Genomic DNA, 15,721 nt, shown 5'->3' on the forward strand with positions numbered 1-15,721 from the left:
GATCTTCTGGAAGCAATTATAAAAGCGTCAAAGAAAAGTATCTAGTCTCAGCTTTGTATGACCTTTTATGGTTGAATATGTGGAATTTCGTTATATATATTTACGATCAGCATTTGATTATTGCGATTCTAAACACTGGCCCCAATTAGAGCTTTAATTGCTCCCAATATCAGTTAGACTTTACGTCTATAGCCCTTTGCTCCGGGAGATATCCAGCATGTAGTAAAATACCATTATGCGCCCCCAGCTAATCATCGTAAATGAATTGAGAATCGACATACTATACACCCATATAGACAGGACACCTTTTCATGAGAAGCTCCAAGATAAAATGCGCCTAACCCTTACTAGGTCGCGAGCTTTTACTGTGGCTTAACTTGAGGCCGTTTGGAGATAGTCAACCACACATCACGCCAGTATCCAACACCTCCCTTGACCATGAACTTAGCTTCTGGCTTATCCTTGACAGCCTCGGGCTTGTATGAGCGGAAGAACTGCAACGTTCAAGTCAGCATAGTCTATTCAAGATTTTCAAAATACCTCCTAGATATGTCAAACTAGACTCAGGAGAATCTTACCTGCAATGGACCCTTGAATAACTCCATCATTGCAATATCCCGACCAAGGCACACACGAGAGCCGTAGCCGAACGCAAAGTTGTATTTATTGTATAGCTTCGCTTTCTCGGCATCTAACCAACGCTCAGGCTTGAACTCTTCAGCATCCTCACCGTAAAGTGCCGGATCACGATGCACCAGGTAAGGGTTACAAGAGATCTCGGTGCCCGGGGGAGCGAACTTCCCGTACAAATCGAGACCAGGCTCGGAAACATAGCGGGGGAAGATGTTCGGTGCAGATGGGCACAGGCGCATTGTCTCCTTCACACAGCCGACATAAAATGGCAGGTGCTCGAGCACTTCGTCATATTGAGGCATATCAGAGAGCAGCCCGTTACGAGAAGCATTGTCAATCTCCTCCATCATGCGATCATACGCCTCCGGGTGCGAAAGCAGAAACTGAATCATTGCCTGGAAAGCAGTCCCGGTGGTATCAGCGCCCGCAAGCAGAACGAGCAGGACCTCTGCGCGGATGTACTCCAGATCCAGCGGCTTGCCTTCCTCCGTGCGGGCTTCAATAAAGGTTTGTAGCAGGTCGATCCGGTCAATCTTCTTGCCGTTCTTGATAGTATCTACTCTTTCGTCGATTAGGCGATCGCGGAAGCGCATCAAAACACCGATACCCGAGTCGTCCTGAGGTGTTGCAACGAGGTACTTCTTCATGAAGGTCGTCTTCATCCATGAAGTAAATGGGTGCAAACGCGCAAGCATACCGAAAGCAGGAAGACCATCGTGGAACCCTTGAATGAGGCCACCAATATCCTCTCCCTTCTCAATGAAGCCAAAAGGAGCACCAAATCCGATTTCACTGATAATATCGTATGCCATGTACCTACAACGAGTCAATTGTTTTGTCATATTAGAAAGTAGATCTCGCACTCACACTGCCCACCAGGCAAAATCAAACGGTTTGCCTGTCTTGGCAAATGTCTCATCGAGCTTCGTGTTCCACTCCTCGATACGCATATCGACCAACTGCTCCATCTTCTTGATATTGGTGAAGCTATATGACCCCGCAATGTGTTTTCTGAAAACCGCATGCGTCTTGTGCGCCCTCATATTGAACAAGCTCTCTGTTTCACCGAAGCTACCCGTAATGTAGTGACCAGTCTTGTCTGCATTGCGATGGTAGATTTCGGGAAGCTTGGTATGATCGCTGACCAGCAGCAAGGTTGGGGTTATGCGAACGACGGGTCCTAGAGGCCAACAGGTTTAGCCTAGTTCCTTCTTAAAAAAACACTCATACTGGTATTAGAATAGTCACACCATATTCTTTAGCAAGATTGTAAACAGTCAGGTACTCTGTTTCCTGTAGGTTCTGTTTTGCGATCCAAAGTCGCGTCACAGACGCCCAGAAGGGACCGGGGAACTTCGCGAGGGGATGGAAAAACCGGTAGTGCACGATCTGAAAAACAAATTTCAAAACAACATAGGCAATGAGTGAAAGGAAGATATTGGTGACCGTCACCAGTGACAGTATATTCTCAATGAAACCCATGGTGTTGGCTAGAAATCAAATGCCAGCATCTGGATAGGGAAAAAAGTGTCACGGAGGAAGACCGACATGCCACACAATAAAAGCCACCACGGAGCCCTCCGTTCTCCCCGCTGTTCCCTAATACCCACTGTTCTTTGGAATAGTAAGGGGCAGGCGGCCATTGGATAGAGCTGCACGGCGGTTTTGTTATAGCATGCCCACGTGCAGCATGCTCAATGGCCAAGACTAGTCAGGCTAGTCTTCAAACGGTCTTAGGGCGTAGGGTTGGATCGCCAGCGGGCTATACTTCGGGTTTTCGGTGCATGAAGGACACTTGTTTCTGCTATTTCCAGTAGTTGTTGCGCTACATGTTGGTGCACGATGTGGAGAACGACACACCAGAGCTGCGCTTCCAGGAATGAATCATCATCAACTGTGTTTGTCATTCCGCGAAATTCAGCACGAGTAATGTAAGACACGGCCTTGTCACCTTTCTCAATAGGCAGCGATCGCCTTCGGTGACCAGAAAAATTGGGGCATTTCAGGCTGTCAAGGAAGGAAAGGGGCATGCGGAGCAAGCAGGGCAGCCGTGGCCGTTAGACCATCCACTATTTTCGATGCTGATCGGCATGAAGATGGGTCCTCAGTGGCTTCATTTGCCTTGAACACACAAGCATACGACAAGGGATTCCCGTAGCTTGCCTGTAATTTCATATCCGCAAGGCTCTGAGTGGACTAATCAGTTGGCTAAGTATCGGACTGGGGCTTGAGTGGAGCGTGGTCTGCCGCGCCGTTCCCCTCACACCTGGTTGGAGGATGTCTGCAGTGGAGCACGCGAGAGCTCGAACTCAGAAATCTGCCAAGTAGAATAGTATGCCTAGCATTAGCGAGAGCCAGCGAACGTGTTCTTGAATTCCAAGTTATTGCTGGGTTTATCTCAAGGTTATGAACTCGGGAGGACTCTCGATCTACCACTTATGGCAGGGTGAAGGGCATGGGGTTAGTAAGTGTTTTGATTATGTTCAGCAACTGCAAATTTTGCGCCCAATAAAGAGAAGGAATGGTGGGCAAAGGAAACATCCATACTACTGATTTCTCTGTCAAGTGAATAAAGTTAACCGTTAGGCCTCCCATCGAGAAATTGAGTACAAAAACGACTGGAGCTAGTAGTGGTTCTGGAAGGCTTTCCTGCTTTGAATCTCATTTGCAACCCCCTTTAGCTGCAACGGAAAGTATTCAATGACTTGATCTCAAACTGTCTCAGGGCGGCCATTATCATCATAGTACACGCTGTGTATGATAAATCCCCGATCTCTACTCCATTATTTTGTCAAAGCTGATTCCATCGCGGCGATCTATGGTCGAGGAGCTCCGCCCCATGTTTTCGTGCTTTCCAAACCGGCAACCAGGGATTTTTGGTAGCGGGGCATTGGGGCAAGCCAGGTGGAGATTGTCGTCTCACGGGGAAGGGATCAAAGCGCACCTCTCTTGTTTTAAATCTTGTACCTACTGTAAGTGGGAGCTCGCGAGTATTCACAAGAATGATTGCTGCTGATGGACCTTGACATGGTCTTGATCCTCTTGGTAATTGTCTCGATGGAAACACAGATTGAAAGTGGGATTGAGTATTTACTCAGAAGATGGATTCTTCAATGTCAAAGGAACACCAAGCAGTGTCATTAGACTGGAACTCTGCACTGTAGCTCATTCCTACGAAGCACACCAACGCTGGGACAGGGCTCCCAAGCGGACCCATCCGATGGTGTCCACTTTGGCTGACGCTAGAAAACAGAGCTATCGGCACACACGCGACCGATGGGGTTGTCGAGGAACTCCGGCTGTCGCAAAAACATGAGTTTCCTCGGTAGTGGTCAAATTTTAGCTGGCACTTCTAGATAGAAAGGACAGACTCGTTTATAGCCGACCGTTGGCATACGACCTATCACATGTAACGATGAGAGGATGTTGTTTCATGTACCTTTGCACCTTAGTAATTTCTGATTGTATCATCTTGCTCGCCATTCAGAGTAATTATCCTCCGGACCTCCGGAGCGAATCCTATTCGATTCCATTCGTGGGTGCCAGGATGCCAGACCCAAAGGCATCCTGCTCAGCCAATCTCGCTTAGAGACACGCGGCTGAACAACGGCCTTTTGTTCGCCCTGCTCCACTTTTGAGTTCCACTCCAGGGACGGCTCGGAGAGGGCAGGCCCGGGTCCGCTTGTAGATCTCCAAGTTGTTAGCTTCACCCATGGCGTTTTTAGAGCATCCAGCTTCTCAGCCGGGCCCATTGAGGGCAACGATCGGGAGCGCCACCAGGTGAAACACCGGCTAGCGAAGATCCATCGAATCGCCCCCCAAGATCATTGTTTGGGTGCGGCAGACGGGAGAAGAGGAAAGCAACGTCGGGGGTGGTGAACTCAAAGAGCCGCTAGACATGGAAGGAGTTTCCATTAAACTCGTAGCGGCGGGCTGTCAGTTGAAGTTTATGTACGGAACATTGCCGCGAGGTCGAGAGACGTGGACCAGCCCACCATCGCCCCTAAAAACGATCATGAGCAAGCGCAACTTGACCGTCCCAGTGGCCTGTCGACAGGGGGACTTTGTCAACCCGCGAGCGTCCAAGCTAATTGAGATCACCATCGATGGCCATCGCCTCGCTCGGACGCAAAAGATAAAAATAAATGGCAGATCGAGACCTTCCCCTTCGGTAGTTTCACCCGAAACCCCCACTCGCTCATCACAACGATTTGGGATGCCCTGTTTAGTGTTAATTTACTTTTTTCGTTTCAATGGCTTAATGGATTTTGGGGGGGGGGGTCATAGTTCAATAGGAACTTTTTGGTCTTCATCGAAGTTATTAGCGTTTCTTGAAACGCATTGCTGGAACCAACTTCCCATTAGGCTTTAAGGCAGAAGTCAGAAGCGTGATCGGCAAAGTATACGAGAAGACGTTAAAATAATCCCCTTAGCGTCTCCACAGCCCTCGTTCTCTCTGTGCCTGTGCAGGGAGAAACTGGAACTAATCAATCCAGGCCCCGATGGTTAACTCGTTCGCGGAGCTTGGTGTCCCTGTCGACTGGAACAACCCGATGGGCCCGCCGGATGGACTCAACGAAAGGTCTTCACAGAGCTCTCGGTACAGGGGCGAAGTTCATCTCTACGTCCGAGAGCAAGCTAACAAACCATAACTCAAAAGCATCACCCGACATCGGGGCTCTCAATTCCCAATGGAAAATACCCCAGGAGTCTAGCAAGAGAGGGCCTCGGCCGCTCGGCAGACGATTACTCCCGGTTGATCAGCGGGCCGGTTGCTCTCTACGGATCGCTGCGTCGCCTGAGTGCGACGTCTGGATTTTTCTACTTTAGGTAAACTCCTGTAAATCCCCACTATCCCTGAAGTTTCCCATCCGATTGCGACGTTATTGGGGGGAGCGGTGGATCTGAAAGCTCTAAAAGCTACTAGGAATATGCACCATGCGCTCACTAGCACCGCGGAACTTTTTCTTTCTACCAGGGCCTAAAAGGGGATAACAAGGCAGTCTGCGATTCCGTAGATCATTCGGTGTGATTAAAAACATGTACCAAGGTACTTTGTACCTGGTGTTTTCTTTTTTCTACTTCCTGACAGACCCTTTACCTTGATGTTCTTTCTCTAACTGTCCTGGTGACAATTTGATTCCAAAGGAAGTCGGTACGCAGGCATCTAGATGTTGATTCTTCTTGTCTGGGGAGAGGCCATTTGATCAAGCTTCACTGGCTTCTGCACACCTTCGCTCGTTACTTTATTCACTTACCACTTCACGATGGCAATTACAAGTGCCCACGGGTCTCAAGGCCCCGTGGTCGTTGGAATTTGCGTGGCCTTTGCAATTTTGACATTTATTGTCTTATCGTTGAGACTGTTCGCTCGTATCTATGTTCTTGGCAAAATGGGCGTGGACGACTGTGAGTTTCAATGCAGCCCTTGCAAAATAAATCGAGATATTGACTCATCAACTATTATTGATAGATCTCATCATTGGAGCTTCTGTAGGGCAGTCTTCGAAATGGAAACTCAATCAGACATCAACTGACCAGAATAGCTTTTGGCTTGGGCATTCATTGCAGTCACAATTGTCGGTAAGTACTTGTCTGATGTATCCTCTGCCACAGGTGGAAGCTCATGAATCATAGCGGTTGAGAACGGACTTGGTCAACACCTGAAATATGCGGACAAGACGAAGCTCATGGACTATTCGTTTGTATGTACCCTTACTTTCATCCATTCGTTTACTCTCTCCATACTGTTTCATCCTAACATGAACCCTCTCAGGCTGTCTATCTGAGTTCAATATTCTATCTGTCATGTCTCGGCTTTGTAAAGACATCTGTTTTATGGTTCTACACACGTCTAGGAGACCGGTATTTGACAAAAATTTCCTACATCATGATAGGAGTTATCGTTTGTCAAGCGACCTCCTTCGTGCTGGTTGCCGCCTTTCAATGCCAAACGATCAGCAAGGCATGGACTTCCACAGGCCCCGGGAAATGCGTCAATATCAACGTTTTCTATCTCTGCAATGCCGCCCTGAACATCCTGACCGATCTTCTTACCTACACTCTGCCTATCCGGGTTATCTTCAAACTTCAGATGCCCCGCAAGCAGAAGATTGCTCTCGGATTCATCCTCTGCCTTGGTCTTTTGTAAGTCCCCGGATAACTTCTTCCCCGTCCAGTCGAGCCCCATCTAACCAATATCTTTCTTTCTCTCTCCCACAGCGCCTGCGTCTCCTCCATCATCCGTATCACCTACATCCCCACCATGCTTAGCTCTGCCGACTATACCTACGCCATCAGTGGAGCGATGTACTGGTCCGTCATCGAGACCAACGTCGGCATCTTCGCCGCCTCAATCCCCTCCTTCAAAGCCATCGCCTCGCGCTTCCTACCCCGCTTCATTGGCGAATACAGCAGTGGCCGCAAGTACGGGCCCTGGTCCGGCAACACCGACGGCCGCCGCTACGGCTCCGGCTTCACCAAGGTCACGGATCCCAACCATATCACGATGGGCACGATCAATGGCAAGGAGGACACTACAATGGGGACGCAGATCGGTGCAACAATGGCAGACAATTCGAGCGAGGAACGAATTATCGTGCCGGAAGGCAAGATCTTCACGCAGACGGAGATTGAGACGACTATTGAGTCGAATACTGGGTATCACTCGTCGATGGAGCAGGCTCGTCGATCGAAACGTGATTATTAATTTTGGTGTAAAGAGACAAAAACGTGTTGAGGATTCTAGTTTTGTTTCTTTCTTTAATATCCTTTTATTTGCTTGGTCTTCATGTCAACATTAAAATTACTAGGAGATATATATCTATATATCGTCTTCATGAATTTCAAATGATAGGTAGTACCGCTAAACGTGTGTATCATCCTGAACGTCTTCACGGGGCATTTCTAGTATACTCAACCTCTTCGAAATAATCTTCTGTACTGTTGAGCCCCATATATTACTCAGTGTGAGTGCGTTCTGCCGCTCGCGGTTTGGTTCTTCAAAACGCTGTCGCGTAACCTACATAGTGGCTGTCCACACCCACACACGGATGTACTAGCCACATGCAAGGTCAAGACACATAAGATACACTCTTTCTAAAAAACCAGAGAGACACATTAATCTCATAGACGGAGGCTCACTAAAGACATGCCGGGTGTTTTTTCTCTAGAGAACCCATAACTGATTACTGTCCGGCAAACGAAGAACAAATTCTCAAAATACCAGAATTGGCATAAATGTAAAGCTTACACTACCATGCCCCCTCCAACTAACCCTTTACTTGACGAACAGAATAAAGGGGTCATACCCAAATCGGGGGAAACAGGCGTATTGTTGAATGAATAAACTTTCTCGTAGTCAATCTGCCTCAAGTGAGACTAGCAAAGTTAATTGTGGCTAAGTGGCCCTGGGGCCACACTGGCGGGTTGTAAATTAGTAGAAGGCAAAAATTGACCAGGCGGGAAATTAGAAGGGGAAAAATTAGCGAGGCTCCTGGGGCTACTAAATTTCCACTGCAAGCACTAGATAATTTGAGTTTCAAAGCCAAATATTACGGAGACCATGGGCAATTGAAAAGAGGCACCTGTGGCCCCTAGACGTTGTGTAGGACCCCTGTAGGACCCCCGAGCTTCTCAACTATTTCTGGGAGCTGTCAGAACGCTCCCAGGAAGATCAACCATACATATTGGGACTTCATATAACACCGCAAGAACGCAGTTGTTGACACAAAGAACTTGAACTCTTCCATAAATCCGTGAAAGAGACCAGGGATTATATCTTCGAATCTGGCCTCTAGTTACTCATCATAAATATAAGTGCAACGATAAGTCACTAAGGGACTTCTTAAGATATGAAAGATTCCATGGGTCTTCTTCGCCAAATTTTTGCGATTTTTATGTGATATAAAAGAAAAGGCGCGGCCATTCTTCGTGCATCTCTAACATGACCTCCTTTCATTCCACTAATGAGAAGGGGAATTAAATACTATAATGAGTCATCAACTACCTGTGGGCTATTGAACCGTGGATGAAACAAATCCAAAGTCATCTCGACAATGACTCAATAGAAACAGCCTGAACGAATGAAATACCTCGATGCCATTCTGAGGACCGTAATAACTGGTAATACCCCAAAGCATTTGGCGTGAAGGAGTCATATTAGAATTACTTTCTAGTTATTTATATCTTTTGAACTGCAAATTCCAAGGCCACCTGGCTGCTTTAGTTCAGATTGCCTTTGCCGTGATATCTTATTTTACCAATAAGTATATTGGATACATTTCCGATGCAAGTCAGGCTCACAAGTATCAGGACTGCTTGCACATCGCAAATAAACGTGCATGTAAACGTGCATGTTCATTCGCCTTAAATTTTTTGTGCGCATGCTGGCCATGATATATACAATGATCATCGATACTCGGAAGAATCTTAATTACCTCTGTGAACTATCGAAGCTGGTGGGCCTGGAGACAGAAAGCCTGTTGGTGAGTTACGTGCTAGCTAGCTTTGCCCGTAGAAATTGAAATTGGTCAGCTCAAGGTTCGTTTCAGATTTATAAAGTCAGACCTTGGAAGACATGACTCGCCTATCACCTATGTCGTTTGAATCGTTTTCAAGGTTCATAAAAGAGAGCAAACCTTGAAATTGTGACCGTAACAAATTATTCTCCGCTTTAAAAAACAGTGAGTCGCATCAAAAATGTAATGTCTCGAGTCAGCAAATGTGACCCAATATCTTCTTCAAAGTCTTTCCCTAATTTCTAGTTGTTATTTGAATCTTCTTTTGACTTAGGGACCTGAAAACGTTGCAGCACATTGCATTTTCGGTCTGATGAGACAGCAGAATGTGTAGAATCGGTGACCAGTTGATCCTTCTATGAAAGGGACACGCTATTTCTCGTCCGAAGACCGTGACATCTTAGGAACAGCATGTTCCTTGCATCTAGGCAATTTTCTACAAGGTTAAAAATGTCTACCAAGATCTCTGTCTGGTAGAGATCTTTATCCATGATTGATATATCATAGTGATCTCCCTGGACCACACTATAGAGACGCCAGGCGTTGGCTATATAAATTAATGGAAGGCAAAAGTTAAGCAAAACAAACTGGCAGAATGTATCAGGGCATCGAGATAGCAAATAAAGACAACAGGGTCGCCAGACTAGGCACATTTTTCATTTCAATATATATGCCAGATCATCATTCTATTGTCATTTCTTTTCGATGCCTATTTCTTTCCATAATGAGTGCATTCCAGTGAGAGCAGAAGCCTGCCTAGCTATGTAACCCAGGCTCTCTTGGGGGAGGGGGTGGCAGTTTATCGAGTTCAAAGATAGCTGAGAATTTCTTTTTGACAGCTGGCATATCGAGACTTTCATATCTTCTACAGATAATTTCAATGAATACAGTTCATCGCCACCACTCATGCGTTGAGAATGAAGACAGATGCTATCGACCTCGTGTTGCTTGTAATCTTGCCTTGTATTTCATGGAGGATTAATAAGAATATATGCATATTGCAACTCTAGAAGAGTAAAGTGAATAAAAGGATCATCGCACACTCTCCATATTCTTTCTCCCAGATGAAAAAGAAGAGATGACAACCATCTTTGTTTTGACACCTCATTCGCCTGGGTGTGTGGTACACGTATGCATTAACTTTTCAAGTTGGATCTAAGCACAGATATAGTCTGTCGTTTCTGGCCTTATTAGTGGTCCCCTTTAGTACGTGTCCCATGCTTCGGAGGGCTGGTCCACCAACCATCCTGGAAGACTGCAAAGCAGCCCCGGCTACTAATGTCCAAAAACGAGTATCGGAGCAAGTCCCATCTCTGCAGAGCCTCCAATCCCTGGTCTTAGACCAGGTGACTGGTTGCACTGCCATGCACCCCACACAATCTTGTCAGCAAACGGTCAACAATCCTGGTTTCAGCGCAGTCCTCTCATCCGCAGGCACCGCGAAACAGGCTTGGTGTATCTCCGCGATACATACACGGTTGGTGGAATGTCTCAGCTGATACAGGGTTATTCTTACTAGGGCTTGTAGATTTCCAGTACGATTCATACGCGGGATCTGCATCAGCCTCCCCGTGGACGTGGATTGGAGGACGAGTCCTTGCACAACGCCACTGGCGGGAAACCCACATAGCCCTATCAGACAGGGAGGACTGATGTCCTCCGAGCAGGATACCAGGCTGCCAAATATCATTGGGCTGAACGGAGGGGGCAGGATACGCAACCCTCGGCGCGGGCTCCCATCGAATCAATGGCAGGGACTGATCAACACAAAGAGCTCCATTAACGCTAGACAGACACGGTTGAAAATTTCCATCGGCATGTGGGCAGCCACGTGCGCAGAGAAACATCGCTGGGGGCTGTGCTCGTGGGAACTGCGTCGTGATAGACGTTTGTGTCTCATGTCTCATGTCAAGAGAGACATAACCCATCTACACCCCTTGCATAGTGGGTGGAGGGACGGCTAGTTGCCCTTGTCGATCATTCCAGGGATGTTTCCAGGTGTCAGTTCATCTAATGAACACGAGCCAGAAAAATTTTTTATCCGAGCTAAACTAAAAATATCAAGGCTCTGATAGATGGAATATGCTAGGGTGGTGTGAAGTATAGGATATTGACAGACCCGATGTGCACAACCATCGGAAGAACTCGGGAGTGGGGCCAACCAGATTTTTAGGAACCAACCACGGGCGCATGGGCTGCAGGATCGCATCGCAGGGTAGATAAGCAGACTAGCAGGTTAGCATTGCAAATTGACAGAAGCGAACAGACCAAGAACGAATGTCCATGCAGTACAGAAAAAAATTTTTTCGCCCATGCAGGATTGCAGGACGGAGAATCCGGGTGCCGCATTGCCGGGAGGGCACTAGAAGTCTTCCAGAAGGCCCAAGACTAAGGAATGTCGAGGTCTGCATGTGTTACCGTACGCTAGCCTTGTTACGCGCCACGGTGTATCCGTGCATACCAACGTCCCCGTGTTCCATACGCTGTGGCTGTGTGGCCCGCCAGCCAATCATTCGCCGCGTAGAAAATTTTCTGCTGCATTAGGGGCTTTCTCAATCTGCTCTGCAGGTCGCAAGAACCTCCGGGCACCCTCCTTTAAGGTGCTGACTTGAGTTTTTGCCGGAAAAGGCTACGGTGGAAAATTTTTTCCTTTTGAGTTTCTACATTCCTGCTCGTGCTCCTGCAGGGGAGATGCCCGATGCCCGGGCGGCTGGGACTTGGGCAATGCGAACGAGCTGATAGATGTGCCCGAAAGGGAAGCTCGGTGGGCAATATCTCACCACCTACGTCGGCGGATGGGTGCCATGGTACAGTTACGTAGCGGCTGGAGGAGGCCTTGTGGGTTATGGTCGAAGACCACGCCATTGCGAGACGATGGGAGCGTCGTACGTCGTGTACGAAGTATTTTGGGTAGCACGAAAAGGAAGTAAGAAGGTGGGCCAAGCGAGACGATCTCGCCACTTCCCCGGACCAGGCCACGTTGTTTGTCTCGGATTCAAGAATTCCAAGAATAACAACCCCCAGACGTCCAGAGTCTAGACTCGCGAGCCCACCCCCGGCCGGAGAGTCTGCCAAGACATGAAAGGAAAAGTTCAGGATCGGAATCCCCCGAAGACAACACAACGACGAGGAGCAACGCAAAGGGAAGAATCCAGGGATCACTGAGGGCTGACCAGCCTTTTTCGGTTCGCACGGCACCCCGGACCCGATGGACGCTCGGCGCCCCGTCCGCGCGACCTAAACCCGACCGGCAAGTCCCCGGATCCCCGTGGCGCATCCGGACATATCCAAAGAGCAGCACTAGGAGCTACAAAGTCACTAGACGAGAGAAGGGAAGGAAATCACTGTATAGAAGAATAAAATCAGAAAACAAAACGCAATGAAAAGAAAAAAATCTCAAGGATCTCAAGGATCTCAAGGGTTGGCACTTGCCGGACAAACTAGGAAACGCCAGCCGGGATCGTGTTGTCGAGTCGGGTACGAGATCTCAACCTGGTCTCGCCGGTCGGCATCTCGCATCGCACCACCGAGTTCATGAAGCTCGGAGCATACGACAGTCAGATTCCAACCCTCGGACCTCCTACTACCCTATTCTCCCTGTCTCTTTTTCAAAATTTTCATTTTCATTTTTTTTTCTCTCTCTTTATTGTTTTATTCTGCTCCTCAAAAAAAATACTTGATAAAGTTCGATATTAGTGACCGTGAAGGACTATGAGAAAAAGGAAGATTGTCAGCCCTCTCGGTGCCCCGAAGTCCATCCTACTGTAACCCGCCGCGCATTTTGGCTTACCTACGCACTACGACTGCGACATGCAGTAGCTTTCATTTCGATGCCAGTGGACATCCGGTTCGTCTTTTTTTTTTTTTGTTTCTGAGTTCCATGTTTTCTTTTCCTGTAAAAAACAGGTTCATAGCCGACCAAGTAGTCAGAGAGTAGCGTCGACCTAGTGTCGGGTCTAACACCACTGTAGTGCGTCCATGCATTTCTTGGGGGCTGTCAGCGGACAAGGTATGCGCTAGCCCCGGCTAGCCGTCAATCCGGCGGGTCGCCCAGTGAATCTCGATGAAGAATTTTCTTTGGGGGGCTTTGGGCTCTGGCTCGACGCCCGACAAAGAAAACGGTTCGCGAGGTTTCCCGGGGTCCCAGATCGCCCGGATTTCGGCGCCCAATTGTCTAGAGTGGTTTATTCTTTTGACTAAGTTATTTTTATTTTTATTTGATTTTGAATTTATCTAATTCTTTCTTTCGTCAAAAGTTCAAGCCAAGGCGGAATTATTTTGATCCCTCTTTGTTTGACTGTTTTCCGTTCCAGTGGTATGGTTCGGTGATTTTACCCTGTTTGGTTCATGGATGATGGTTTCTCATTTAGTTACTGTTGGGATCATGTGAGACGCGGGACGACGGGGGAAGAATAATAGTCATCGGTCTGTTGAGGTCGAAAATCGAGTCTTTCAACCGAGCCCACTGACCATGTGACCTTCACCCCTTCCCCCGCAACCCTGGATCAGCATCGTTGGCTGTGCCGTTGGTCTGTGTAGCCGGACAACACGATGCCGCTAGCGAGATCGACGAGGGCTCGGCCCCGAGAGAATGGAAATGGGAGGCATCCACCTCGAGTGAGTCAAGGATACCGCGGTCAGCTGCTCGTCAGCTGACCCTCACTGGATCGCGTTTCTCCCAGCTGCGGTTTGGCGTGGACGAGTAATTCTCATGACTCTACTGTCTCCGCAAAGCGCGAGTCATCGGCTTGGTCAATGGTGTTGGTAGTGGAGACGAGAGGTTGTCGGCGAAACCGAGGCATGCTGCGATCCTCGAGTGCACACCTGCCCGAATAGGGCTTATTACCCCAGAGTCAAGTGGAGAGGGGTCGATACAGATATGACTCTGCAGGAGCCCGATCAGCTGGGCCACATGGGTGGCGCAGTACGTGGCTAGGGGTTAGCCGTTGGGACGACCAGGGCCAACACACTAGGGCTGAATTGTAAAGTCTGCAGTCCTCCGTCGGGACTAGTGTCCTCCGAACAGTTGTGTGCTGTTACGAGAAGCTGCGAGAAAACGACGGGCCGGGAGTAACCGTGGATTAGTCAGGCGGGGGGGGGGGGGGGGGAAAACAGTTCACCCTTCTCTGCCTGAGTCACCCGACCGGCCCACTGTCCCACCTGGACTAAGGTGTGGCTCAGCCCTACTTCCTAAAATTGGAGCTCCGATCGAACGTGCCGGCTGAATCGGATTCTGTCTCGCATCCTCGGAGATCGAGACACGCGCAGTCAGACATTTCTAAGCGAGCCTCCCCTCCCTCGCTCCTCCAGTAGTAGAACCGCACTTCGACGCTAAAAATGCTAGAATGTCAATTACTGAATATGAATCAAGAAATAAGTAATAATCGTAAAATAAAATAAAAAAAGATTACAAGGAAATTCATGCTAGTCTCTCTCGCCCGACAGTCGTCCGATAATGCCGGTAGCCCGAGAGTCCGATGCTCTAGAACCAGATCGAGACTGCATCGCTAGCATACCTCTGGGCTCGGCTCCATACCCCCCGTGACACGGACGAGAGGATGAGTCTTGGTCGGAGTAGGCAGAACTGATTTTTCACGATCGTACAAGCCCCCCCCCCCTCTTCCTTCTCATGGAGCGTGTCCTCCCCTCGCCATGATGGTGGATACGTGGATACCTGGTATCCCCGGCATCCCCGTCCTGGGCGATTGGGTACACGATTATGTGTGTGGCTCCGGGAGTTCAGCCACTACCCACCGTGGAGAGCCATCGACGCGGCAGCGGTAAGGAGGAGGACACCACCGCGTCCGTCCAGCCCAAGGGAGGTCCATCGCACGGTCCCCCCCGGTCGATCAGTGGACCTGACGAGACCGAAATCCCAGGCGTCACGTATTGTCAAGCGATGGAGCGCTAATGCCTAATCGAGCCTAGCGGGATTGATCCTCCGTAACGGTACAGCGAAATTTCGGCCATGCCGGACCCGTGCAGACGGTCGAGTCGAGTATGCAGTTCAAATGGGTGGACATGGGGGGGTCCCACTTGGTGGTCGGGGCCCCCTGCTAGTGGGAGACGTCATGGGCCTTCGACAAGGCCCTTTTTAAGTCTGGCTGCCCGGCCTTTCAGATCTCCTCCCCTCTTCCATTACTCATGATTATTTGATACTTCTTCCTAAAACCTCCTCTGACACATCTTCGGTAAAAGTTATTCGATATTACAATTCTCCTCCGCTTACCAACCCATCCCAGGTAAGACTCATCCATTCCTCTCCCCCTCTCTCTCCCAATCTACGGGCTATATACTCTGGACCCATCCTCTGCTCCCTCTCCCGGTCGAGTTATTCTCCAGAACCAAACTTGCTCATTCCCAGAACCCAGGTCACCCATCATTTTAAGGTTCACCCAGCCTCATTGAACCCTACGATCACGAGATTCTCTCGACGTTTCCAGACTCTTCCGCCGGCCCAACCGATCATTTCCGCCGAATCCCAATCCCAGTAACACGGCCACACTCCAGCACCCAGGGATCTTTCGGAGCTTGACCCGTCGGGTTTCCACACTATAAAAAGCTCGCCT

The 15,721-nt window shown here is 48.9% G+C and overlaps 3 protein-coding genes across 3 annotated transcripts; 2 read left to right on the forward strand and 1 right to left on the reverse strand.

The window, feature by feature from the left end:
• Positions 1–362: 362 nt before the first annotated feature.
• N7462_005726 (cytochrome P450) lies at positions 363–2,115 on the reverse strand (the record flags this gene model as incomplete). Its single annotated transcript, XM_057077444.1, has 4 exons — positions 363–494; positions 579–1,449; positions 1,501–1,813; positions 1,884–2,115. 4 exons carry the CDS (start codon positions 2,113–2,115, stop codon positions 363–365), a joined length of 1,548 nt encoding a protein of 515 aa, XP_056933024.1.
• Positions 2,116–5,900: 3,785 nt separating this feature from the next.
• On the forward strand, positions 5,901–7,342 carry N7462_005727 (putative integral membrane protein Pth11-like; the record flags this gene model as incomplete). The annotated part of the gene is made up of 6 exons (XM_057077445.1): positions 5,901–6,042; positions 6,107–6,126; positions 6,180–6,216; positions 6,271–6,338; positions 6,410–6,780; positions 6,856–7,342. The coding sequence occupies 6 exons, from the start codon at positions 5,901–5,903 to the stop codon at positions 7,340–7,342; spliced, it is 1,125 nt and encodes a 374-aa protein (XP_056933025.1).
• A 7,462-nt stretch (positions 7,343–14,804) lies between these two features.
• N7462_005728 (uncharacterized protein) lies at positions 14,805–15,063 on the forward strand (the record flags this gene model as incomplete). Its single annotated transcript, XM_057077446.1, has 2 exons — positions 14,805–14,873; positions 14,896–15,063. 2 exons carry the CDS (start codon positions 14,805–14,807, stop codon positions 15,061–15,063), a joined length of 237 nt encoding a protein of 78 aa, XP_056933026.1.
• Positions 15,064–15,721: the final 658 nt, after the last annotated feature.

The sequence above is a fragment of the Penicillium macrosclerotiorum genome (genome assembly GCF_028827735.1).
Source record: "Penicillium macrosclerotiorum strain IBT 26536 chromosome Unknown utg000006l_segment0_segment0, whole genome shotgun sequence".
In the NCBI taxonomy this organism is placed as follows: Eukaryota; Fungi; Ascomycota; class Eurotiomycetes; order Eurotiales; family Aspergillaceae; genus Penicillium; species Penicillium macrosclerotiorum.